General features: G+C 42.2%; 2 protein-coding genes across 3 annotated transcripts; both read left to right on the forward strand.

Annotated features, from left to right (window-relative positions):
- Positions 1-420: 420 nt before the first annotated feature.
- abcc1 (ATP binding cassette subfamily C member 1 (ABCC1 blood group)) lies at positions 421-18,792 on the forward strand. Of its 2 annotated transcripts, XM_076144111.1 has the most exons (31): positions 421-548; positions 1,346-1,522; positions 2,387-2,509; positions 2,651-2,788; positions 2,988-3,113; positions 3,668-3,729; positions 4,143-4,274; positions 4,812-5,033; positions 5,686-5,863; positions 6,418-6,579; positions 6,855-6,947; positions 7,130-7,333; positions 8,163-8,309; positions 8,471-8,558; positions 9,156-9,225; positions 9,708-9,834; positions 9,985-10,161; positions 10,439-10,606; positions 11,017-11,188; positions 11,772-11,838; positions 12,255-12,354; positions 12,539-12,746; positions 12,966-13,276; positions 13,460-13,659; positions 13,778-13,904; positions 14,370-14,471; positions 14,568-14,714; positions 14,866-15,024; positions 15,174-15,340; positions 15,565-15,759; positions 15,889-18,792. In XM_076144111.1, the coding sequence occupies exons 1-31, from the start codon at positions 501-503 to the stop codon at positions 15,995-15,997; spliced, it is 4,506 nt and encodes a 1,501-aa protein (XP_076000226.1). In that variant the 5' UTR covers positions 421-500; the 3' UTR covers positions 15,998-18,792. The 2 variants fall into 2 exon arrangements, with proteins under 2 accessions (XP_076000226.1, XP_076000227.1); XM_076144112.1 differs by lacking the exons at positions 15,174-15,340; positions 15,565-15,759; positions 15,889-18,792 and having other exon boundaries at positions 14,815-14,895.
- Positions 18,793-19,696: 904 nt separating this feature from the next.
- On the forward strand, positions 19,697-27,829 carry scaf1 (SR-related CTD-associated factor 1). The gene is made up of 6 exons (XM_076144115.1): positions 19,697-19,868; positions 21,712-25,276; positions 25,795-25,877; positions 26,117-26,407; positions 26,774-26,902; positions 27,032-27,829. Exons 2-6 carry the CDS (start codon positions 21,811-21,813, stop codon positions 27,182-27,184), a joined length of 4,122 nt encoding a protein of 1,373 aa, XP_076000230.1. The 5' UTR covers positions 19,697-19,868; positions 21,712-21,810; the 3' UTR covers positions 27,185-27,829.
- The last annotated feature ends 83 nt before the right edge of the window (positions 27,830-27,912 follow it).

Below are 27,912 nucleotides of genomic sequence, written 5' to 3' on the forward strand. Positions count from 1 at the left end.
ATTTCTATAGTCTATATTAGAAATGATGGATATGTCTGAGTGACATAAGGTGAGGGTGGGGGCTGAGCAAGAAGCAGAGCTGTTATTAAGTCGAATCTGTCGAAGAAAATAGTCAATTATAATTTGCCCACCAGTCATCAGTCCTTACTTACTTTTCTCTGTCTATTCGAGTATGTCCTCCTTCGATCTAATGTAGCCACTTTTGTCCTCCCTGGCCTCCCTCTTTCCCCTCTGCATTTCTTATTTGTCTCCTGACATGTCTTGAGTAATGTAGAACAAATAAAAAAGTTAATGTTTTGTTTTGTATGTAAGTGCGCGATAGAAAAGGAGAGCCTAACCTGCAGCCCCACTCCACTCCACTAGGAGACAGTGGAAGCGTTTAGTGAGTCGCCACGGGAACAAGAAGAAGAAGGGGAAGCAGAAGAAGAAACATTTGCGGCTCCACAAAGGGCTCACAGAATCCAAGCTCCGCTCAACTCCAAGTTCTGCTCGCGGCATGAATGGGGTTTGATAGTTTCTGCAGTTCAGGCAGCTCCGATCCCTTTTGGGTGAGTTTGTTCCTTCGTGTGTTTCCTGATAACTTCAAATGTTACGCGTTGTTGTTGTTAGGTCGTGCTTAGGTAACCGGCTGGTTGTTTACTATGGCAGACTTTGTCAACATCCCTCTTGTACCATTTGTAAACTAGCATAATGCGCAAAACAATACCGATAACTGATAGTAACTATGGTTGTTAGGAGTAATAAGCCGTGTAAAGTTCTGCGGCAGAGGATACTCCTCGTCACACCACTGCGGAACTCCCTTTCACCTTTAACTGGAGGAATGTATTACAGAGCGAGATTAAAGGGTTAAGTAAATTAAAGCTGCCTCACTTCAACTAAAGCTACCCGATTTGGAGCCGGAAACCTGATTTGGATAACGCACGCGCAGAATGGCGTCTATATCCTTTCTAATTTTCCTATTAACCTTTTTTGTATTGAAGACTGATTGAGTTGCAAATATCAGGGATATAAATTACATTAAATTCCTACATCGGACATCGGACATGAAAAATTATATTGTAAACAGTAAGCATAGAAATAAAATAAAGTAAGTAAATTCAATTAATATAAAAATACATATAATGTATAAAATCTTCAGTAGTTACATTAAGGGTCCTCAAATATAAAATTGCAGGGATAGATTACATTTAATTGCAAATCATATTACGACAGACTGAATATAACTTTATAAAAAAAAGTAGACACAGAGATATAGTGAGTGCTTTAAGACATTCACTATTTGTTGCTAATGAAATCATTGAAGTATTGCTTTTTGACATTCACTATCCTTTCTCCATTCTATCAGGATTGGAATCGCACATGGTACTCTCCTAACCCAGACTTTACCCAGTGCTTCCAGAACACGGTGTTGGTATGGATGCCTTGCCTCTACCTCTGGCTGTGTGCCCCCATCTACCTCATCTACCTCTGCCACCACGGCCATGGCTACATCTGCATGAATCACCTCAACAAAGCCAAGACTGTGAGTTTTGTCACAAAGCCAAGACTGTGACTTTCATTACGACCATTAAGTGCACATCGGTCCATATGGTGCTGAGATATGGAAAGTGATCCAGAGTTTAGAATTTTTGACAGAATGTTGTAGTTGTCTACGTCAATTTCTGAATATAAAGGAAAGAACTGATTCATCCCCTGGTGGACCACACATTTGTGCAGTTTGAGCCTGATTTTTTAGCAAATAAAGTTTATTATTGTAATTGTTTCCTATCTTCAGTTGGATCAGTAAGTACTGTTGTCTCACAGCAAGAAGGTTGAAGCTCCTTCAATTCCCCTGTCCCGATCCACACCAAACAAAAACGAGAAATCCACAGGACTGCTTGTTATCTTAACGGTTTCCTTCAACAAAGAAAAAAATGATACAGCAGTTTTATAAATTTACCAATTTTTTGACTAAATTCGCGGCAGATGGATGGAGAGAAGAGTCAAAAAACTGTCTGTCTCCCCTCCCTAACTACTACGGATGCCCCTCCTCCCTTTAATCAATTAAAATGTGCACAGTTACCTGGCAGCAACAGGTTGCATTTTAAAGCAGGTGTAAATTAGGCCTTACAGACAACAGCTCATACACTGTCATACATTTTGGAATGTAATTTGTACTTTTGAAATGAGGAACCCTATATGCCAACATATACACTGCAACTTGACTCTTATAGTGCACTGTTGCTGCTACAACCGACTTTTCACCGCCATTTGCTATACTTCCTTCCAATAAGGGGGGGGGAAGCAAAATAGGCAGCTATTCTAATAGTAAAACACAATTTATAACTGTTTTAAATTGATGTGTTAGTTGCTGTATTATGACTGTGTTTGTATTTTGTCCCTGCAGGCTGTTGGCTTTCTCCTGTGGATAATCTGCTGGGCAGATGTTTTCTATTCTTTCAGGGAAAGAACCCAGGGTAGCATCGCAGCCGTCTACTTGGTCAGCCCAACCATGCTTGGGCTCACTATGGTGAGTTTTTTTAATTTTTTTTAATTTTTTTCAATTATAAATCACATGCCTAGTCAAGTCACATTGTCACATGTCTGAGCAAAACTGGACAGACTGAACCACAGTTTTATTTGGCCTATGTTTTCTGTGTGTTTATTACAGTTGCTGGCCACTTTCTTAATCCAGTATGAACGGCTCAAAGGGGTTCAGTCCTCTGGGGTGATGCTGATATTCTGGCTACTGGCCCTGTTGTGCGCCACAGTCACTTTCAGGTCCAAGATTCTCCAGGCCCTGGCCCAGGTCAGTCTGAAAGGGGGGGGGGGGTTTGCAATCTGTATTCAGATTGCAAAGCTTATTACAGGCTTAGTTTGTTAGATAACATTTGTCAGAGCTTGTGTTGAATTTGTGATATGATGTGGTTTAGATTTGTAAATGTTTTAATCAGAGTAATGCAATGTTCAGTAAGTCGTAGGTATCAAAGTTTGCTGTGTCTTTTCAGCCATCAGCAGTGTGTGTGTGGCGGTACGCCACCTTCTATGTGTATTACGCCTTGCTGCTGGTTGCCCTCTTCCTGTCCTGCCTCTCAGACCAGCCCGCACTCTTCTCCCAGGCTGTGAAAGACCAAGTGAGTGTCCGTCACATTGAGATAAGATAAGAAGATTTACATGTTACAGCTACCACCGCAAGTAAGATGCTTTTAAGTACACCCATTTAAACAAAACATGCCTTTAAGACATAAAACAAACAATAGTGTGTGTCTGATTACAAATAGCTGGTTATAAGTAAGTACATTTTCAGGCATAAAGGCATATGGCAGCAGAACTGAGAGGATGAGGTAAGAGAGTCTCTGGACCGATGAGACAGAATCAAACTGAGAGCTCCAAGCACTTTTTCTGGCAAACACCACATACTGCTCATTACTTTGATTATATCATCCCTACAGTGAAGTATCGCAGTCATAGCATCATTAAAATAAAATGCACCAGTCTGCAAAAAGTGAGGGTTGTGAACACTTCCGTTGTATGGCAATGTTTGGAATTTGAGCCATAAGTGCCCCTGTGCTGAACCCAAATTCCCCCTGCTATGTGGTCATGAAAGTATCGGTGTCTGAGTGCCCCTCCAGCTTAAGTTTTGTATGTAGCTGTCAGATTGTAAGAATGTCTACGTTTATGTATTCAGAATCTCTGTCCCGAGTTTGGAGCCTCCTTCCTCTCCAAAATAACCTTCTGGTGGATCAGTAGGTAAGCATGTGCTTAATGCAGAAGAGGGTTAGTAAATGTTTGTCTAGTTGAACAATAAAACTAAAATGTGCAAAAAATAATGTAATTACATAAATTTATTCTCGATGTATTATCTAATAGATTAAGGTAAGGTCTTGCACACCACTTACCCTCCATACTTTCTGTAATGGTAAATGATGTCATCCAGCAACCTTAGACAGATGATATCAGATATATCTTATTCCCTATGTATAAAAACAATCTCCAAAATGTTTCAGAAAGGCCTCATTGTTATGTTTTTATATGCTTGCTTCAATTTAAATGCTAAAATTGAGATATAAATTAAATCATTTGCTAAATGTAAAAATGAATACAAACAGGCTTTACCAAATTAAATTCTCTTTCGACTCCCCCCATGACTCAAACTCTGTCAGGCTATTGGTGACTGGCTACAAGCGCCCCCTGGAAGAAAAAGACCTGTGGTCTTTGAACCCTGATGACTGTTCCCAGAGGATTGTTCCACAGCTTGTGCGGCGTTGGGACAAAGAGTGTCAAAAGGTTAAAAGGTGGGCCAAGCACAGCAGGTTTTTTTAGATCATGTGCGTTCAGTGTATGATGAACGAATGCATAATAATACATTTATTTTTCGCAAAGTTGTTTTGGCAAGTTGTTTAGGTTACACTTTTTATATGACTTTTTTAAGGACTTGCCAAAGCCTACCTCAAGAAACATTGCGGTAATTAAGGTCTTTTTCAGCAAAACTTGCAATTTCAAATGTGTACTGAATTTCTTTTCCTTTTTTTTTTTTTACCTTCTTTTTTAACGTTCTGGGATTGTCTCCCTCTCCTGCTCATAAATTATATTGTTATTCAGATTTTGTTTTGCTGTGTGTACTCCTCATAATTCTTATATATTGTAAATAATGACTGGTAGTCATAGTGAAGGTTGAGAGAAGCACCACAATTTATTCCTTATTGTTCTCAAGACAAATTCATGTTTAATGTTTTTCCACTTGAGGTGATGTTGATGTTTTCTATGTTTAATGTATTTCTAGTTGAGGTGATGTTGATGTTTTCTATTAATGTTCTTAATCCTTTTCTTAGAACAGAGCAAAAGACTTTGTTCTCCCCTCAGGGGGCAGCACGGACAGACAGCAAAGAGGCCATGGAGGAGTCTGAGATATTTATTATAAAAAACCCCAAGAAGACAAAAGAGCCCTCCTTGTTTTGGGCTCTCTGTTTGACCTTTGGCCCCTACTTCTTGATCTCCTGCGTCTACAAGATCATCCAAGACATCCTCATGTTTGTGGGGCCTGAGATCCTCAGGTGAGAATCTTGTTGGCAGATGGAGTTTTGTCTTTTATTGTGCAGGGAGGTGGGAGCAGTGCAGGAACTTTCAAATGGCAATCACATAAGTCTTATTTACATCAAGGATTACGTCTGTCCTCGACATCCAGATGTGTTATCCAAACAATGAGGTCATATGTTAATGCAGGTTTAAATGCTTTGAAAGCTAGACGATCTGGTAGACCACAAGGTGATCATGCTCGCATGCTCCCATTGATTTGATCCCTGTCACAAATATCAAGGTGTAAATGGCATGTTGATATAAAATCTGTCCACAAGTTGTAAACATCAACAATTACAGCTTAAGCATAAAACATAGTTGTTTTAAAGAAATAATTAGTGTTTCAATGATCATGGCATCATGGCCAGTCGTCTCATGGCTTTAAACCATGAGAGGACCAGCCTACTGTGTGACTGTGAGTTAGTGAAGCTGGGCTAGAGCGGTCATCTTGGAATTGGAAGGTTCAACTCCTGTACGTGGATGAAGTTTGTTGAGCAGGACACTGAACCCCTAACTGCTCCTGATGTGCAAGTTGGCTCCTTGTATGTTTTGCCTCTGCCATCCGTGTATGAATTGCAATTGTTATTGTTATCATTCCATGTGCTGACGTCTCGCCTTAATCCTTTTCAGACTATTGATCCAGTTTGTCAACAACTCCAATGCCCCCTCCTGGCAGGGCTATTTCTACACAGCTCTGCTGTTCATTTGTACTGCTGTGCAGTCACTCATACTCCAAAAGTACTTTCACGTCTGCTTTGTCTCAGGAATGAGACTGCGCACTGCCGTCATTGGAGCTGTGTACAGGAAGGTACAGAGATCTTAACATCTTCTAATCTCCCAAGTTACCTAACGATCTTTCCCATAATCTTGTTTTTCTGTGTACACACTAAACAACCCAGCAAAGACGAGGGGATAACAACATCTGGAACTGATATTTACAAAGTCTCACAAGAAGCTAAAATTTTGCCGATGTGGACACTAACAAGCTTCTTGTTGTCAGCTGTAGGTGGTGTGTGTGTGGCTTCAACTTCGGGCTTTTGCCCCAAATCACACTTTGAGGCATATTTATGAGACCAACTGTAAATTTGCTGCCAGGAAGATTGAATTTTGCTTCGCCACAGTTTATCAATTTAGTGATTAAATCAGGGATCTGAGATCTCAGTTGATTGTTTAGTTTATTTAAATGGAGCAAATGAAAACTCAGCTTTCTTTAATGAAAGCAAATATCATTTCAACTTTTCTGTGATTACTGTTGAACAGTAGTGTACAGACGCACCATACCGCACCATACCGCACCCCCCTGTCTGAGAATCTACATTTGGACTGCAGTAACCTTTATGTACCTGTGTTGGATCTTTTCAGGCATTGGTTATCAGCAATGCGGCACGACGCACCTCTACTGTGGGAGAGATTGTCAACCTGATGTCAGTGGATGCTCAGCGTTTCATGGATCTTATCACTTATATCAACATGATCTGGTCTGCCCCTCTACAGGTGGTTCTAGCCTTCTACTTCCTCTGGCAGGTACAAAAACACGAATAACAATTTACCTTTTCAGTGAACTGTGGCCAAGGGCACCACCCATGGCTTTGCTCATAGAAGTATTAGTTCGATCTCCCAGTAAACAAATAAGTGTTTACTGGGAGACCCTAGATAGAACTTCTTGATACTGATGTCATAATGCTCAATCAAATGTTGGAATGGGTTAAAATTATTATTATAAACAATATGTTCCAGATGTTGACTGCCTTTCTCATTCATTGATTAGGGTAATGGGATGTATTGTTTTTGTTGTGTAGAACCTGGGGCCATCAGTGTTGGCTGGAGTTGCTGTGATGGTTCTGATGGTTCCTGTCAACGCCGTCATCGCCATGAAGACCAAAACCTACCAGGTGAGACTCCAAAACAGACAAACACTGTCAATGTTTTCCTTAAGGATATAGAAATAGTCATACTGTGTCCTATAATTTTAAATGTTGCATTCCCTTTACGTATTTTTTTTCTTTGAATTAAACTTTGCATTGATTACCCTTTTAGCTTTATTGCGTATGTTTTGTGCATGTGTGTTGAACAGGTAGCCCAGATGACCAGTAAGGATAACCGCATAAAGCTGATGAATGAGATGATGAATGGCATCAAGATGCTGAAGCTGTATGCCTGGGAGCTGGCATTCAAACAAAAGGTGTCTGCTATTCGTGAGAAGGAGTTGCAGGTGCTAAAGAAGGCCGCCTATCTGGGTGCTGTATCGTCCTTCACATGGGTCTGTGCACCCTTTCTGGTGAGTCAGCACATAGCAGAGACCACATCCATGCAATATAGTAGATACAAATGTGCACACTCTCACTCTGACTCACTGGTATTTGCTTGACTTGACTAACTAGTCTAGCCTGTGCAGGCAGTATAGCCAGAGTGCAGGCCGGAGTGTACTGTAAGTTGGTTGGAACACTTGTCTAATCTAGCAGCACTGCTTAGAGGAGGAAAGCTAACTGCATCAACTCCGTGAGGACTCGTGAGGCTATAATAGTGGTATTTTCCAGACTAACCAATCTGACAAGCCCACAAGAATTATACAGCGGTATTGAGTGCAGTTTGAAACAGTCAACATCTGAAAGGGATTAGGGAGAGTCCACCAGATGAGGACAGTTCATGTTACCTGAAGATACTTTACCTGTGTAGCTCAGTAACTGACAAAGCAGCCACCTCTATGCCAATGAAATAGACTGAGAATGACATTGGTAACTGCAGCTCAATGAAGTCTGAGCATTGCTTTGTGTCGTGCTATGAAGATTTTGTAAGACGTGTTCAGTTGGTGTCGTATTATATATTATATACATATTATATCCTCGGATACGTTGCTCAGGTCACAAATGTGAGTTGTTGTGACTTTATGCCGATTCCTGTATATGTAACCCTAGATAAAAAAAAATAAAGAAATCCCAACAGTTTGATTGTCATATGCAGCAAATTAAGTAAAAGTAAAAAATAAGTAATGCCTAATGGCTAGCTTTAAGATGCTGTACTAGTTCTGTTTTTCTATTTGGCATCAAATTCATCGAACCATTGTAAGCTCAAATTTGTTTGTCTTTGACCCCTCCTACCTTCTCTAGGTTGCTCTATCCACTTTCTCTGTGTATGTGCTGAGTGATGAGCACAACGTCTTAGATGCCCAGAAGGCCTTTGTGTCACTGGCACTCTTTAATATCCTGCGTTTTCCCCTCAACATGCTGCCCATGGTCATCAGCAGTATTGTACAGGTTGGTATACCTACACTGTCACTTGAAATGATTCCACAAAGTAGCCTGACCATATCATTACATCAGCTATACAGAACATTTTCTTTAGAAATTGCTGCACAGTTGTCTGTTTTAGGTTTTCGATCTTAACACTAAAAAGAGATTTTTCTGTACCTCTTCAGGCCAGTGTGTCTTTGAAGCGTCTGAGAGTGTTCCTGTCCCATGAGGAGCTGCAGGAGCAGAGCGTGGAACGCAAAATTCTAGCAGGCTGTGAGCATCTTTCTTTTGCTTTTGTCATTTTTCTTCCATTGCCTTCCACTTCTTTGTCTCTCAGAAATGTGCAGTTCTTTCCCTCAAATCTTGTCAAATCTTTAACTGCACTCGCATTGTGTATGAGAGTGAAGTTGGCTCAGCCATATTCTTTAGTAATAAAACAAGTGCCATTTGTAAGTGCTGCTTTTGTGCTGCTAGCACATTAACAGTTTTCCACTGACGATGTTATCAGCTCACTTCGTAAACCTGTCATGTGTGGTGTTGTTTCATGTAGGAATGTGGGTGCAGCAAGTTTTAATTTGATTAATTTAGTTAAGAATTATCAACCACAAATGTGTTTTTGTAATGAGCACAAGAGCATTTAAATGATAAAAGAGCTCAAGCTGAATGTTGTTGTGTAGAATACCAGACGATTTGTAGCACAAACGCAGCACCAACAATTGGCAGGATCTTTTCTTTTATATATTTTTTTTTGTTATCTGAAGAATGTGGCTCAGCCAACTTCACTCATCCTGTGTGTGTTTGTGTGTGTTCAAGCTTTGATACAAATATATTCACATATACTCCTTTCTGTTCTTTCCTCCATCCTCTCAGCTCAGCACAGTATCTCCATTGTGGATGGAGTTTTCAGCTGGTCCAAAACTGAACCACCAACACTCAAAAGGTGTGTGTTACGTCATTCTCTTAATCGTTGCAAGCATTGACTAAAAATAATAACCATATTTTACCCCAACCAGTAAGTTGGCAGCATTCATGTTAGTTCAAAACACAAGACAATAGTTAGTCAGTCAAATTACTGCTATAGTTTTCGATGCTGTCTACCAAAGGCATCCTACAAACAAATATAAAGTTTGCTTAGTGCACTGATCTATGGTCACTTTCTCACCTGCACCGGATACAGAAACATTTAAACCCTGACTCAGCCCAATTTCAGGGAGGCAGCCAAAACACTATGTAATATGGCTGTGCTTGGCTTGTGGCTGACGCACATCTGGCTTTTGACTGCTTAACAAAGCATGTGCACAAAGATTTAAAGTGTCTTCTTCCAGGATGACGATATTGCAACATTTTTGTAGGTCACCTTCCTCAGACTGAAGCAGGAGAAGCTGATAAGTAATGATAACTTTTAGCCTTTTCTGTCAGCAGACTGAATGTGTGCATCCCAGATGGCTCCTTAGTGGCTGTGGTTGGACATGTGGGCTCAGGAAAGTCTTCCTTGCTCTCTGCCTTGTTGGGAGAAATGGAAAAACTAGAGGGAACTGTGGCCGTCAAGGTTGTTGCTGACTCACACTCACACACAATACACACAGGCACACAATATAAAACAATGTAACAACTTGTCGCATAACTTAATAGAAATAATGAATTTCACAATGGCGGTCTGGCATCTTGTGATGATAACAAATGAAAATCCTTCCTGCAGGGTTTGGTGGCGTATGTTCCACAGCAGGCCTGGATCCAGAATGCCACCCTGAAAGACAACATTATGTTTGGCCAGGAAAGACAGGAGGCCTGGTATCAGCAGGTGCTGGAGGCGAGTGCCCTGCTGCCTGACTTGGACATTCTGCCTGCCGGAGATGACACCGAGATTGGAGAGAAGGTACCAACACACTAAACCACTGTCTGTCTGCATTGTTGCTACACTCTACAGCGAGTAAATGTCTTTCTTTCTGCTTTCATGTCCACTGGACTTGGTTGCTCTTCCTCAGTTACACTTTTTATTACTTCCACATTCTTCTTCAGAAGTAGTACAACCAATGAGTGTTAAGATAGTTGAACAGTGGAGGCCAGCCCACAAAAGCATGGGTGTGTTTTTCTTCTGTCTAAAAATAGCTTTATCTTGTTTATGTTTCTTTGTCTCACCCTCCCGTGTATAGGGAGTTAACCTGTCTGGAGGGCAGAAGCAGAGGGTGAGCCTCGCCCGGGCCGTGTACTGTGACCGTGCTGTGTACCTCCTGGATGACCCCCTGTCTGCAGTTGATGCCCATGTAGGAAAGCACATCTTTGAGAAAGTCATTGGCCCACAGGGATTGCTGAAGGACAAGGTGTGACCAACTGTTTACACTGAATATGAACACATTCAGCACTGACTTTTCATTTGCAGCTTATTGCTTATTGCTTTTTTTACAGCTGGAAAAACTCTTAAGACCCAGGAAGTGATGGGTGTATGTTGTTGTTACCTTTCATGTGACCTTTCAAGTTGAAGTCCTCACCTACAGTTTACAGTGCCATAGTGTAGTCGTATAGGTTCCTTTACTTATGACATCATCCAAAAGTTAAAGTTTTGGTATTCAATTGGTTAACAAGTGTAGAAACCATGTTTACTATAGTGGTACATAACCTTTAGAGCGAACTGTAGATAATGGTAGACATACAGTATCCTGTTTTACACATGTTAGATGGTTGCATGGCGTTTCTTGCAAAATGTGTCAGTGTGTGTTATTGACTTTTACAGACACGCATCCTAGTGACCCATGGATTGAGCTACCTGCCCCAGGTTGATCTGATCCTGGTGATGGTTGATGGAGAGATCACAGAGATGGGATCCTACCTGGAGCTGCTTGCCAAAGAGGGAGCCTTTGCTGAGTTTCTGCATACCTACGCTGTTGACCACACTGACACTAATGGTACTAAGATACACACAGCGCCTCATTAGCTGGATGAGGAAACAAAATTTTGGATTATCCAGCCTTCTGCCAACAATGAAGGATTTTATCATAAAAAAATCCAGACATCCTCTGAAGCCAAACTGCTTCCAGCTAAGCTTTTCATAGGTGAAAGTCTGAGGGGCCAAAGCAAGGCCTCATTTAAAACACTGCTGAAAGTTGCACTTGTCAAATTCCTTGCAAAACGGGAATTTGCAAACACACTGCACATTTTGCAGAAAGGAGGATTTGGAGACACAGTTTGAAAAGCGGAGAAACTCATTAAAGTTCCATTCCATCTTCAACTGACACAGACTAGACTACCATGACAAGGAATTAAGTCAACTCATGTCACAGACGCATCTCCTGTATTACATTAACAAGAAATTGCAATGTATTGCACGTGTTTATTCAAAATGGGGAAATTGTTATGTTGATATTGCTATTTTTTGAGAGCTATCCAAATTAAGCATTGCTTTGGAAAGATGTCAGTTAAATTAATCATGTTATTTGCTGCAAACAATAAGGGATATAAGTGGTATCTTTTCTTTGTTTTCTTCCTCAGATTCAGAGAGTGTGGCAAAGAAAGAAGTGGGAGGACTGGAGAATGGCAGTGCAGCAACTCCTCTTGAGTGAGTCAAACTGAAACTAGAGTTTCTCTTTTTGTACTGCTTCAGTAGCCACAGTCAATAGTATAACCATCTGCCCCTTGTTAATGACTTCAGTATATCTTTGTATGTCACTAACCCTAGTTTAAAATGCATTCAAAAAGCCTCATCAATGTCCATGGTGTCCTGAAGATCCTGTACCTTTGTGTTAATAAGTCTTGTTTTCTTATGGCACAACTTATTTTTCTCATTTTAACTCATGGCGCGCTAGTTTTATTAAGACAGGATGTCACCCGTCATCTTCCATAGAATACACTTATCAAAGCACAATTTAGATGCTTCTCCTTTTTAAATATTCAACTTGAAATAAAGGAAGTATATCATCTTTTTTGTAGATTTCATTATGTTTATTGTAATAATTATTATACATACTTCCTCAGCAAACAGTCCAGCAGGGGCAAGGAGGGAGAGGAGCTGGACAACAAGGCCAAGACCACTGTGGGCAAGCTTACTGAGGCTGACAAGGCCAACACAGGACGGGTAGGTAGAGGCTTCACATGCTTAAACACAAGAGCCTGCCATCAAATGATGGATGGCATCTTGCCCCACCTTCTAGAGTGGTATAAACAGTTACTTTCTGACTTGGTATCCGACCACGTCGGACAAGCAAGAATCTTGATGATGTTAATCCTGAGAGCCTGCTTGGTGTTCTCTTTGCCTCCAGGTGAAGCTGTCGGTGTTTTGGGAATACTACAAAGCTATTGGGGTTGCCTTGTCCTGCATCAGTCTGCTGCTTTTCCTCACACATCACCTGGTTTCCCTCTTTTCCAACTACTGGCTCAGCTTGTGGACGGATGACCCTGTTGTGAATGGGACACAGCCCAACAGGTTGATGAGGCTTGGCGTGTACGGCACTCTTGGCCTGTCTCAGGGTGAGGAAACAGTGGGGGCGGGGATCAGAAAGAAGGGGGACATAACTTTGGTCAGCTTGAAGTGAAACACAGCAAGTTGGTGCCATGTTGCTTTGCCATTTCATGTGGCATATATCAACTTAATATAAGTCTCGATGAAATCTTATCAACAGTGGTTTAAATCTTCGATGGTAACGATGAAGACTTCATGTGTCTAAACACCTCAACGATCTCTTCCAGGTGTGGCAGTGTTTGGCTACTCCTTCTCCGTATCCATAGGGGGCATCCTTGCCTCACGCTACCTCCATCAGTCCATGCTGTATGACGTCTTACGCTCACCAATGTCCTTCTTCGAGCGAACGCCCAGTGGGAACCTGGTCAATCGCTTTGCCAAGGAGATAGACACCATAGACACAGTGATACCAAGCATCATTAAAATGTTCATGGGCTCACTCTTCAATGTCACAGGAGCTTGTGTCATCATCCTGGTTGCTACACCACTGGTGGCCATCATCATCCCCTTTCTTGGCCTCATCTACTTTTTTGTGCAGGTCAGTTGGGGGTTTCAGAGGAAAACTTTCTGTTTTAATTGTTTGACCACTGTTTACTCCTGCTGTTACAAAGGATGTTTCCAAGGAGACATGTTATGGACAAATCAAACCCAGAAGAATATGGATGCAGTGAAGAGTGATAGTTGTGTCTTAATAAATTCTCCTTATCCTAACTCGCCCTAGAGATTTTATGTGGCATCATCTCGTCAGCTGAAGCGCCTGGAGTCAGTCAGTCGTTCACCCATCTATACCCACTTCAACGAAACGCTGCTAGGCACCTCCGTCATCCGAGCCTTCGGTGAACAAGACCGCTTCATCCATGACAGTGACCGACGGGTGGACCATAACCAGAAGGCCTATTACCCCAGCATTGTAGCTAACAGGTCAGAGCTCTTGCCCAAATTATTTTCCCAACAATTCAAACAATCTCTTGTGTTTCCTCTTAAATTTTTTTCATGTTCTTGGATATGTGTGCTTGTGTGTCTCTTTGTATTTGCACAGGTGGCTGGCAGTGCGTTTGGAGTTTGTTGGAAGCTTCATCGTGACATTTGCTGCTTTGTTTGCCGTCATAGCCAGAGAGAACCTCAGTCCTGGCACCATGGGACTCTCAATCTCCTACGCCCTCCAGGTAAACTACACACATCATTTTATAACCTGCACCTAGGAGCTTCTGTCCCATTTGCCATTTTGACTCCTTTAGACTTTTACACTCCTTCAAACGTTTTGGTTGATATGGTGATGCCCTGCTGTCATTTAAAAGCAATTTCATCTTTTTTTGCTCATATAAACTGAACATTGAGGCACCGAAGCAAACTTAAGCTCTAAACACACTTTGTATTTTAAAAATGATTTTAATTACTACCCCCACATATCTCTCTGTGCCAACATCAGCCTGATATTCTATTCAAGTTCCTCTATTCTATATTCTGGCATCCCTGTTAATAGACAAGTACACCTGATACACAGTATTGCATAGAAACCGCTGCATACAGCAACAAGTCAAATAATTCTTATTAATAATCGTAGTTTAGGTAAAGAGTGGACAATGGCTTGATGTATGCAGATGCAATGACTTGCTCTTGTTGTTGCACAGCTGACTGCCTCTTTGACCTGGCTGGTGAGGATGTCCTCTGATGTGGAGACCAACATCGTGGCTGTAGAAAAAGTGAAAGAGTACAGCGACACAGAGAAAGAGGTACGGGATTGAGGACTTGTTGGCTTTATCCTTCACACAGACGTTAATCCTCTGCTTCTTTAGCCGATCTACCTGTGGATCTTTTTTTTCTCCTAGGCAGAGTGGAGACACGAGCCATCCAACGTTCCCCAGGGGTGGCCCACAGATGGCTGCATAGACTTTAGAGACTTTGGCCTTCGCTACCGCCAGGATCTCGATCTCGCCATCCACCACATCAGCATCTGCATTAAAGGAGGAGAGAAGGTCTGCATGCTGCTATTACAAGAGACATGAGCAATGAGATTTTGTTAAATTTGAAAGCTATTTATTCACAAAATTTAATCCCAAATGTTTGCTTTTGCAGTGTATCTGTCCTGTTTGGTATGTGTCCATGACCTGTATTCTGGAAAATTAGGTGGGTATTGTGGGGCGAACAGGAGCAGGGAAGTCATCCCTAACACTTGGGCTTTTCCGGATCATTGAGGCAGCTGAGGGCCACATCTTCATTGATGGGCTGGACATCTCTCAGCTGGGCCTCCATGAGCTACGCTCCAGAATCACAATTATACCACAGGTAACTTGAGATTAAATGCAGAAAACACAATGTTGACAACCAATTATTCAGTCATCTGCTCGGAATGACAGTTTGTTTCACTGAAAAAATCCTACTGTGAGTGATTGTCCTGCCTGAGTGATGGGTGTCATGTCCTTTCATCTCCTCAGGACCCGGTTCTGTTTTCAGGCTCTCTGAGGATGAACTTGGATCCCTTTGACAGCTACTCTGATGAGGAAGTGTGGAGGGCTCTAGAACTGTCCCACCTGAAAAACTTTGTGTCCAGCCTGCCAGACAGACTCAGCCAAGAGTGTAGTGAAGGAGGGGAGAACCTCAGGTATGACCAGCATGAAGCATGGTCACAGAGGTTGTGATTGGCTGGTAAAATGAGATGCATGTCATAACTTTTATAGTGTTGACACCAGAGATGCAACCATCTATTTAAAAAAAACCTTAATAATAATTGACTAACCCTTAACACTACCAGTCCAGCTTGAATCAGAGTCTAGAAAAACTCACTCACTTTGCTGCTGTGGTTCTTGTGTATCTTGTCTGTGTTAGTGTGGGTCAGCGGCAGCTGCTGTGCCTGGCCCGAGCTCTGCTCAGAAAGACAAAGATCCTCGTCCTAGATGAAGCCACAGCAGCTGTAGACCTGGAGACAGACAATCTTATCCAGTCCACCATCCGAATTCAATTTGAAGACTGCACTGTCCTCACCATCGCCCATCGCCTCAACACCATCATGGACTATGACAGGTACAATTTGCACCACACACACAATCTAATGACTCCACTAACTTTAGATTTATGCAGCACTTTAACTTTTACCAAAAGTTTTAGTATTTAAATTTCTGCAACATTATGATGAGTGGTGTCTTGCTGTAGGGTCCTGGTGTTGGACAAAGGGCAGATGGTAGAGTTTGACTCACCATCCAGTCTCCTCGCTCAGAGAGGAGCCTTTTACAAGATGGCCAAGGACTCTGGGCTGGTCTGAAACTTGTTGGAGGACTGATGAGAAAGATGTTGGATTGACCAGCTCCATCCCAACGTTCAGGTTGTTATTTGATAAAGCATGCAGAACATAAATGATACATACATTCAGCCAATATCAGACTTGCTCTCTAAATTTAGCAAGTTTTCCCGGAAAAGGTTCAGGCTGTGGCATCACCCTTGGATGCGGTCAAGCTTGTGCCGGGGGCAAAAAGCTGTTGTCACAAACCAAGGACACACTCCGGACAGAGGAGTACACTCTCTGCTACAAACTACAAACTGCTACAAACTCCCCAAATGTCTGGGTTTGTTGCTCAGTGTTATATTTTCTTGTCTCTGCTGTTCAGTTGGGTGGTTGTTGTCTTAGTTGAACGTTGAACACAACGTTTGCGAAAATGTATCTTGGTTTCTCTACGTTCTGAAGATTTATATAAACAAACTGTGAGAATGCGTTCTTCACTCCATTTCCAAACCAGAGGACAGAAGCACAAACATCCACGGTGTTAGCGCACAGAGCTGCTGACATAATGTTATCATAAACGTTTTCTCTCCTAAATCTAAGAATTCTAATGTCTTGTGAACGTGACATTAGCTGTGTGCTGAGTGAAGCGGTTCCTGCAAACACAATCACAATTAAATCAATTAACAGTGTTGCCAATGGATGAAAACAAATAAGAATGGCCCTTGTGAAATGGTATTCAGCAGTTCTGTGTACTGTGTCATCTGCGCTCTTAGGGGTAGATTTACTAAGCACGATGCAAATTACCAGACAAGGTGCAAATTTCTTCTTTCCCTTCGTGAATGTGTTCAGGTCAAGCATTCAGTTTCATTAGAATCTCCCTCCATCGCTTTATTTTACATCAGTATACTTCACAATACCATCATTTTTATGTGAACATGTGTTTTATCATTCAGTAGGTTAATATAGTTCTCATTCTTTGTTTACATTTTTATTTTATTCCATGGGATCTGCCACCATGTTGACTGATGCCAAAGAAACTGTTTTTTCAAAGAGGTGAGAGGTATTATTCCGGATCCTACTCCTACTTATTCGGCATTCAATCGCTACGATTGGCCAGGTGCCCATGCTCGCGTGAGGCAATGCATGAGTGTTGGTTTTGACAGCTGCAAGACTACTTTAACTGCCATCATTCCATCAGCAATATGCTTCCTAACATAAAGGCGAGTTCAGCTTTAAGCTGGCCAACCCTAGTGTGTGAATGCTACGTGGTCAAGAACAGTATAGGGATCCGGATTAACGCAGATGAGTTCAAAAATCTATTCATATCAAACTGAAAAACATGGAAAATGCTAATATTGCGAGACAAATAAGCAGCAGATCGGTATTCAATTCAGAAACACTCTCCTTCTAAGAGACAGATGTTATGCCTACAGTCTAGGGCCGCAAAGAAGTTAACACCTGCTTTTCAAATACTGTAAATAGTTGACACAATTACTTTTGCCGCAACTTTGACCAGCCATGATACATCAGCCATAGTGAGCCATATGCAAACGTTTCCATTCTCTTCCCTTTTTCTCGTTTTAGCAGCGCAATCTCACTGATGCATCACGTTAGTAAATATGGAGAAATGGCATTTTTTCTCATTTCCATCTGTAAAACCTCACAAACGCCTTGGTAAATCTAGCCCGTAAGGTTTGGAAACGGAGTGAAGAGCACATAAGGGTAGATGCCGTAGAGACAATTTGTACGTAATCAATAAATAAATCTGGCATTTAAATATTCTAATATTATTAAATTTGAGGAGCAGAAAATGTCAAAATCTCTATCAACGACAAATTTTAGAGCTATATTCCAAACATGCAGGTAGTATGTTTCATACAAAAATGGATTTTGGGTCACTTTAATGCTGCCTGATGACATGCCAATGGACACCATCCAGAAAGTAAACTAATCCACAGTTTCATCCACTTTACCTCCAGTGTATTTGGTTTCATTTGCTAAATGTAACACGGCATTAAATGAATCTGTTCACACCAGCTCCTAATTATGGGAGAAATAAATGCCATCACGCTGGCTGGATATGGGGAAATTCATCATTACTGCACCAGGAGGTTTTAAAGGGATTATCTACTGGCATCTCCTGCAGTGACATACAGGTGTGAGATGCTGAGGGCTGATGTATTCCAGGCTCACGCGACGGCATTTCTGAATATGTTTAATTATGGAAATGTGTTATATTTATTACTTTTTTATTTGTTTAGGTGGTCATTATTAATGTAAGGATGGAGCACATGTTTGATAGACATCATGCCAGCGTTCATTCATATATTATGAATGTTGAGTGTTGCACTGATATACTGTATAACTGACAATGGGTCCTCCACCACAATGGAAAAAGCTAAAGTATACACTTTATGGCATTGACCTTCATAGCTTAAGGGCATCAAGGAGGTCACAGATGAAACATCGAGCATTTAGGACGCTGTATTTCATTGTGTAAAAAAAAAAAGAAAGAAAAAAAGTGAGACACCTACAGAAAGTCACACACATCATCTCACCTTCTAAAAGGGGCTTTTCAGACTGTGATCTGAAGTGTGTGTGTTAAGCTCGAGTCACTTTTTGTACCACATGTGCTGATTTACTGCACATGTAGGTTTACTTGTGCTTGTGTTTCATTTTTATCACCCAGCTGCTGCTGCAGATACTTTCACTCCAATCTCCACTGTCAAGCTTTAGTTGTTTTGGTTGATCTTGTAAAAAATAATATTTGGGTTGTGTTCCTGTGAACATCATTGTAAACAAGAGTTTAAAAATAAAGTATGTATATGCTCTTACTATGACTTGATTATGACTATGATTTCTGAGATAATGGTTTTGGAATATCATCTCATCAATACATCTATTTTTAGGCTAGAACACAACAATACAATAACCATTAGGTGGTCAGTCAGTGGCATGGAGATCTGTGCATGCAGACACCTTTATTACGTTGTCATCTACACAAATTCATATAATTACGTGGTTAATTTTTGCCGTGTTGCAATGGTATTTGTACAGTTTAACATATTAAGATTTAGAAATATCAAAACAACAATGTAAAGGGGGGGCCTGCCAGCAAAGAACACTGTGAGCCGTTAGCCAGAGCGATGCAACGTTTTAGACTTTATAAAGTCTGCAGGCTGTCAAGATCAGCCAATCGGCAGCAACCACCTCTGCAGACTGCTTCTCTGCTCACCAATCTGGGAATTCGTTCACAGTGAAACAAGAGAAGAACAATACAATACCCCAGCAACCACAGGTGTTATGGTGAGACATAGTTCTGTGCTCACCTTTCTGTAAGTTACTGTATGACTATGGAAACTTAATGACACCCACATAGATGAAACCATAACATCCTAAATATCCTTGTCTGCATCTGCGCCAGGTCACTATTGGAGGATCACCATGGGATATATGCCTGCAATATTTTTGTCCAGATGCCATCATTTGTTTAAATGAACCAAAAGGTAGAAAAATACCTCATCTCAAAACAAACAAAGTCATGGATCCTGATCCAGATCACCTCCTTAATGTAATGGGTTCTATTCCCCACCATGATTCAGGAAAATCGGACCTAAGCAAACAAACATAACTACCTTGTCCAGGTCAATCGAAATATGAGAAATAATTATTAATTTCTCATATAATTTGAGGGGGGTGGGGCGTAAACAACTGCGTTTCCCATGATCCTCCGCAGCCTGATTTGGAAGGGAAGGAAAATGGCGGCGATTGATGGAATATGGCTTTTGTTGCGCTTTCAAAAGTGAGGATCGTTTTAATTTGGTGTTTGAACTTGATTTCATGTGCTACAATGAATAACGGTCCATGTCCGGCAGATGCTTTGATCTGGGGCTGAACATCCACAGACCTTCAGGTGAGTCAATCAGACGAAGCTACTGTTAGCATGTAGCTAGCTGGGAGCTGTAATTGTTCACAGGATGTGGCTGCTCTCTCGTTCAACCTCACTAAACGCTCAAAGGACGAAATAGGCGGCGTGTACGGAACTAAACACGTCAATTCAGAGCGATTTATGTTTCGGTTAACATTCAATGATTATGTTGTAGTTAACCTTCTCGGTTCTACTGCATTTCATCAGTCAAATACTAAACATGTTAGCTAGATAGCTGCTGGATTTAATGTTTTCAGAAATCACAACCTGAGGAAAATATGTCACTTAAGAGAAAATACAAGAAACAACAGACACCTTAATGTCCTTAGTGTGGGTCTGCAGCCAAAGGGGGCGGTTAATGCGCCTTTAAACAGTTTAATTTGTGGATGAAGGTCTCCTCTTCAAACTAATGTCTCAGATTTGATAATAGTTGTCTGTGCCAAATATACTATCATATGATGCCACAAACGGTTTTTATTTGTATGTATAATGTGCATACATTATAGGTAACTTCTTATAAACTGCAATTATAAAGAGATCTTAAATCAAACCAATATTTGTAGTAATAACTTTGTTACAGAAAGGTAAGCTGCAGCTTGTTATCATCAGGTAGAGCCTTCTTCTCTTAGGTCCCACTTTCATTCTGCAGTGTGAGGAACTGTAAAACAAACCCCCAAAATTCATTTGTATCTTTAACAACAAATGTTATTAAAAACAATATCAGTATCACTTACTTACATCACAATTTAATCAATGATTAATTCCAGACAAGTTCATAGCTAATATTGAGCATATAAAATATTTACGAACCTACAAAGGCAATAAATACCTGGTAACATATTCAGTCTCATCCCTGCGTTTAAACCTCTGCCAAACTCAGCTCTGATTAGGACCCAGCGGCAATCCAGCCTTCTTCAACATGTCCCAGCTAAATATAAACAAAATACTACCCTCAAACTCAGGATAGTGTTGTTGTTGTTGTCATTTATAAACTTTGCCCCACTCAAGTGGCAACTTCAAGTGAGGAAGAGTATGAGGTGTCATCCACAGTACTTTGGGTACTTATGAAAACTCTATTTAAATAGATAGAAGGATAGACTTAATTCATCTCCTTGGGGAGATTAGATGTCAAATGGCTTTGCCCACACCTGGTCTAAAATCTCCTATTTGTATGGTGTATGTAAGCTAACTTTAACCACAAACAAGCGATTCAACTAGAGAGCAACAGTCCAACATGTGAGTGTGAATCCAGAATGCGTGTAAAGAAAAGCCCTTCAACATTTCAACGATGATTAGGCATCTTCAGATTTATCCACTTTGGAATGTGTTTACATTTTCAAATGGAAATTAATGCATATGGCTGATTTATCATGGCTGGTCACCGTTGCGGCAAAGCTATTTGTGTCTCTGATTTATCATCTTTGAAATGATTTGCGGTCCCAGATTGTAGACATAGCAGCTGTCATTCTTAAGGAGAGAGAGTGTCTGAATAGAATTGATCAATCTGCTGTTGCTTCCTACTTGTAATCTTTTGCTTGTCTAGCAATATCAGTATTTCTGGTGTAGGAGAAACAAAGCTATACTCCTTCGACTTCTATCTGCACTCGTCTGTGGAGTAGATAATGCAGGGAAACTCCCTCCTTCATTTAAGTATAAGTTCAATTAATCTGCAGGCCTGCCCAATGGCAGCAGAAACACAGCTCTCTCAACTATCTTCTCATTCTAGCGCTGTCCTGAAATTTCATTGACTGGTATTGGCTCTATGGTTTCAGTGATTCAAATTTGACTGTTATTGTTAAGTGAACGTGTCCTGTCCTTTTTATTTTAGGTTTATTCCTGCATTCCACCTGTGCGGTATTGTGATTCTCAGTTCCACGTTCCTTGTGTCCTTGCTCTGCCTCACTGACATCGATACCACCTTTAGCCCATGGACTTGACTTCAGCCTCAGGCTTCAAAAGGAGGCCTGCTGCTTCCTCTCCCCCCTATGAAGTTGCTGAGATTAGCAGGAGCCTTCGTCCCTGCTCTGCTTCCTTGTCATCCTCATCTCCTTCATCTGAGCCCTCGTCTCCCTTGTCTACATCTTCGTCCGTCTGCGCCAATGCATCAGTTCACCATAACCATGTGAAAGGTCGTTCCCTGAGGATGGGCGTTGCCAGGGTGTCCTCCACATCTGCCTTTCTAGCAGGACCATCTCTCTCCAAACCAGCACCCAACACCATCCTTACGGATTCCTTCTCTGTCACAGACGTGGATGCTCAACAAGCAGACAGAGAGAAGGACATGTATGATCCCTTCTATCCTACAGAGGGAGACAGGAAAGGAAAGATGGAGGAGTATGAGAAGGAAGGGGAGAAGTATGACCCTTTTGACCCCACTGGCTCTCCAGCCTCAGATGTTGGAGAGGGCAGTGGCAAAGTGAGATGTATTAAGAGAAAGGCTGAGAGACATGATAATGAGATCAAAGGGGAAGCCCCTCCAGATTCCACAGACACACTCTCTGTCCTGCCAGCAACTTCCCTCACCACTCAACTCCCTCTAAGGAGGAGAGTAGACTGCATCACCACCAGAACCAGAGAGCGTAGGGAGAGGATTGACTCTGATGACTCAGAGATAGAGGAGGGGGAGATTGTTGTGGCTGCTGATAGGGAGGGAAGCAATAAAAAAGTTGATGAAAAAGTTCTATCTTTGAATTCTCCCAGCACATCTTTCTTTGGCCCAAAGACAGAGCGCATCCTCAGGGTACTGGATGGGGATAACTTTGTATCAGTGCGGGCAGAGGGCAACTGGGAAGCTGATCAGGACACTGAGGATGAACCTGAGGTTGGGGTGGAGGACCTAAGGAGAAAACTAGTCAATAGGCGTAAAGAAAGATATCTCTCCTTTCCTGCCTCCAAACCCCTCTCTCCGCAGCCCCTACCACCTCCTTCCCAGCCTCCCTCTTCTCCAACCACTTCCCCTGTCAATAGCTCTGCAGAGCAAAGCAGCAAGGCCCGCAAGTCTTCTAAGAGTTCGAAAGACTGTGACAGGCGCAAGGGCAAGGATAAGAAAACAGCGGAAAAGGAGGAGAGGAGAAAGAAGAAAAGGAAGGAAAAAGAAGGAGCACATGAGAGAAGCAGAGAAAAGGAACAAGGGCATAAAATAGTTAAAGAGGTTAAAGGTAGGAGGAGCAGCAGAAGCAGTAGTCGGAAGAGAAAGAAAAGACAGCACAGCAGCCCGGAGGCCTCTCGATCCAACAATTCCTCAGGAAAGGTTGTCCATATTGGATCTCTATCTGATGAATGTGACAAAGAAAGGGAACGAGATAAAGACAAAAAGAAAAATAGGGACCGCGATAGAGATAGGGACAAAGATCGAGACAGAGATAGAAATAAAGACAGGGAAAAAGAGAAAGACATGGCTAGAGATAAAGACAGAGAAAAAACTCGTATTAGTAGCCATAGAAGGGACGAAAGTGAAAGAGACTCAAACAGCAGAAAGAAGGATAGGGAGAGGGAGACAGGACAGCATTCAAGTAGCAGGGAACGAGCCAGCTCAAGGAGATTCAAAAGAAACAGAGAAGAGAGGGTGGACGATAGAGAAAGAGAGCAAAACAGGGAACGTGAACGAAGACGCGATGGCCGCCCTGTTGTCCCGCCGTCAATCCAAGATCTCAATGGTTCTGACCTCTTTGCCATAAAGCGAACCATCACAGTCACCACTACCACCACTACTACCACTGTACCTGGTTCTCCAAGACTTGCCCCAAGCACCCCAGTTAGGTCCATACTGGACTCTGACAAGCCCCACAAGAGGAAGAAGAGAAAGTGGCACTCTGTTGGAGGGGAGGAGGACAGGGGAAGTTGTCATAGCCAATCACAGTCCCTCTCCCCACCAAGGTATCGTAGCTACGAGTCTGATCACTATTCAGACAAATTAGAGATAGATATGCTATCTTTGGATGGAGAGGCTTTAGACTCGGACTACCCATCTTTGGAGGACACACCACCTCCTGTCCCACCCCCAGAACCCCCCATCCACAACCCTAAAACTAAACGTGTCAAAACTGAAGAGTATCACCCTAAAAACAAGTCTCGCTCATTAAAGAAAATGGGCCAATCTGAATCATCATCCTCCTCTTCTATTGCAACAAGAAGCAAATGCTCCTCCTCGCTAACAGGCACTTCAGGTTCTGCTCTCAACACGTCTGCTCTCCCCTCAACAAAACGCAACAGGAAGTTAGGAAAAGACAAAGACCGGGAAAAGGGCAGCAGAAAAGAGGCAGGTATTTCTGGTAAACCGAAGAAAGAGAGTGGTGGCAGTCGTAAAGGTAAGCTTCAGTCCAAAGTGTCAGTATTGGTCCGTGAGGGTGTCAGCAGCACTACAGGAGCTTCAGTTGGGTCAGGGAAGTTGGGCATGGAGCTCCTGGGATCAGGAGGTACAGCAGGGAGTGCTGGGAGCTCTGTTGTGGGTGGCTCTATTGCAGTAGTGTTCTGCAGGGACAATGAGAGCCGGTCACCATTCCTCAAACCTTGCTCAGAGCCACTATCACTTAGCAGCAGGGGTAAAGATCTGACCAGTATAAGCAAATGCAGCAGTCTAGCTGCACCTCTGTCCTCCTTAACCAGTCCTGCAGGATTAAAATTGAAGAAGGCAAAGCCCAGCTCTGTTACATCCACCTCCTCCTCTGCCTCCTCCCCCTCATCATCTCTTGTAAACAAACGCCGCCGTCGCCTGGGGAAGAAAACAAGAGAAAAGGGCAGGGGTGTCGCATTGACAGATGAAGAGGGCAGCCAATCAAAAGCCACTTCTGAGGGCTGGATTGGTGCCTCCTCTGAGGTTCAGTCAATTGTTGGGGATGGGAGCAAGTCACTGAGTCCTCATACTGTTCAAGCTGGGCCCACACCCTGCTCTTCCTCCTCTTCCTCATCAACCTCCACCTGTGCTCTTCAACCTTGCTCTTCACCACCCCACACACCTCCTCCCTCTATGGGGCCTCCGCGGGACACCAGGGAGTCCTCTCCAGACTCTCAGACTGTGGACAGCAGCTGTAAGACTCCAGAGACCTCATTCCTGGCTGAAGACTGTCCAACCCAGACCAGCCCTGCGCTGCCATCATCCAGTCCTGTCAGCTTGTCCACTGCCCAGGGACCCAGCCTCACTGTTGCCTTGTCTACATCTACGGTGAAGCCCCTGCCTTCGGACGATGCACCAAAATCCCTAGGCTCACCTCCATGCTTGTCCTCTTCTGCATCTATTGCACTGCCTCCATCTTCTTCAGACCCCTCATCCTCTTCGGTGTCCTCCTCGTCTGCTAGTAAGGCTCCTCCTCCTCCCCCTCCTCCTCCGACAGCTCCTGCCCTCCCTTGGAATCTGCAGACTGGAGTGGACTGTACAACTGGAGGAGTCTTGGCATGTGAGTTTGAGTATGTTGCACCTGGAGTGAAAGCGAGTCAGTTTCTGCAACCTTTTAGGAGTTTTCTAAAAAACGAAATGTATTATGTTAATTTTTTATATTTAATACAGCATATCATATATGATGGGATGTAGGAATTTAGTTTTTTTGCAATGTCATTTAGATCAATTGACCTCTGGCAAGTTTGAAGGTGCCTGGATAATGAATAATTCACAAATTTAACATTGCAGCAAGTCGTACTCACCTTAAGATGAACTCCTATTAGGTGCAGACTCTTCTATCCATTTTCCATCCTGTTGCTATTGAGAACAGACAGAATGTCTGCTAGTCACTGATTAGAATATGATGATGGTACAATTATGATAATGTGACGATACCTGTCATACACAAGTATTTAGACATAATATTGATATTAATGTTGTATAGCCCTTTCCTCAGCTCTATGCTCCTTGTTTCTTGAGTCGTGCCTTGCATATCTTTTTCCTTGTAGAATAATAGTATATTGTTCTTCCATTTAGTGACTGCCCTTCTCTTCAAAATGGAGGAGGCTAACATTGCCAGTAGAGCCAAAGCACAAGAGTTCATCCAGGCTACCAGCCAGGTGAGATACTGTCTGTGTGTGAGGCTGAGGGGTTGATTGTGAGGTTGCGTCCCTGGGTTGTTGACTTCTCCAAATTTAACATGTACCTCTTAATTTCTCAGATGTAACTTTGCTGGGTCAAGGAATATGTAACTTTGCTGGATCTTCAGGAATTTCTGTCTGTGTTTTTGCTGTGTGAAAAACACCAATTGGAATATTTGCAATAAGCTTTTACTCAATGCGTCATGTCTGTCTTGCAGATCCTCTCTCAAGCCAATCAGAGCCAGTCTCAGCAGCATGCTCCTTCGTCTTCAGGATCCTCCTCTTCCTCGCAAATCCCTCCCCCTCCATGTCTACCACCACCTACTGGTCTGAGCCCCGCCCAGTTCATCCTCCATGGCTCCCACCCATTGGTTGGCTGCACCAAAACCCCACCCTCTCACCTGCACTCCTCCATAGGGGGTGGATGTGCACAGACCCCACCGGGGTCTGGGATGACTGGGAGCTCCGCAGAAAATGTATGGGATGTTGAGAGCAAAGATCCAGATAAGGTAAAGAAGTTGCTTCTTCTTCAGCCCTGAGTGAAAACTGGATTAAGATGCAAAAACAGGCCCCTCTGTCACATTTTCACTCATTTAGAGAGTGTGTCCCACTACTGGTACATGAATTGAAAATATCATAGGGTACAATCTTAGTAGACTTTGCTGGCAAAATGCTTCTTATCCTCTATGAAGAGTAAAAGATATATATATTTTAACGCTTTCCTTTTATTGCTTTCTTTCTTCAGTCTTTGACATTGAATATTGGTTATTTGTCACACATGTAATTGATAATAAATCCCTGCAGGAATTTTCGGTTGAGGAAATGTTCATATTAATATTTGAATTGATTTTTTTTTTCTTCTGTGTATTCCTCAGTATCTAAAGAAGCTGCACACACAGGAGCGAGCAGTGGAGGAGGTGAAACTTGCCATCAAGCCTTACTATCAGCGCAAGGACATAAACAAAGATGAATACAAAGACATACTGAGGAAAGCTGTACATAAGGTCAGCCACAGCACACACCTGCGCAACACTAAAGCAACTTGTGCACTGTAGTTCACTCTCACTTGAATGAAAGTACAGTGATTCTGAGTACTGTGATGAGTTTCTAAATACACTGTGTCATTTCTTCAGATCTGCCACAGCCGTACGGGTGAAATTAACCCTGTCAAAGTCAGCAACCTGGTTAAGCTGTATGTCCAACGCTACAAATACTTCCGTAAACATGGACGCAAGATGGACGAGGAAGAGCGAGAGGACAGGGAGTCGGGATTACTGCACTGTTAGGAGACCTTTTTTCTTTTTTATAGCCTTCACTTCTCCCTGTGCATGGACAGATTGTTTTCTTCGAATGTTTTTATTGTTTTCATATCCCACCTTGTCTGTGGCCTCATGAGATCTCAGTGTGATCTTGTTGTAAATGGAAATCTGTAATGTATCCAAGGTGCAGTGGGTGGACGCCTTCATGAACACCTGTGTAGTCTAATCAATCTAATACTAACGATTCTGCAATAAATAGCTTCTAATGTGGAATTTTTCATTGTGTCTATCATAATTATAACAATATTTACAAAAATCCTAATAATTGCAGGAATGTTGTATAGGTTGTGGATATTTGATCTGACCCATTAGCTGTAAATCAGAAGCCAAGCTGAGGGAAGATGTGATATGAACTACTACATACTGTCAGGACCCAACAATACATCCCGCTGCCCTCTGTCTGTTTGCAAACAGTATGGAAGCTGAATGTGTCAGTGAATTGGACAGCTTGACGGAGTACGTTTAAGTTGACACTAGTGGACTTCTCATTTGTTGGACTCTGCGACCTGTGTTTTGTGTGCATGTGTGTTATTAGGGCATATACCGTTGCTAAATATCTTTGTACATTGATTTGATCAATAAAATATAAAGGTTGCTTGAAAATTCAATTAATTAGGATGCAATTATTGTATTTATTGATTGATTGAATCTGTCTTCAATATTTCTGATACCTTATGCCATTAAATGAAGCCAGG

The sequence above is a fragment of the Genypterus blacodes genome, unplaced genomic scaffold, assembly GCF_046128005.1.
Source record: "Genypterus blacodes isolate CSIRO-AG114 ecotype Tasmania unplaced genomic scaffold, CSIRO-AGI_Gbla_v1 ptg000028l_1, whole genome shotgun sequence".
In the NCBI taxonomy this organism is placed as follows: Eukaryota; Metazoa; Chordata; class Actinopteri; order Ophidiiformes; family Ophidiidae; genus Genypterus; species Genypterus blacodes.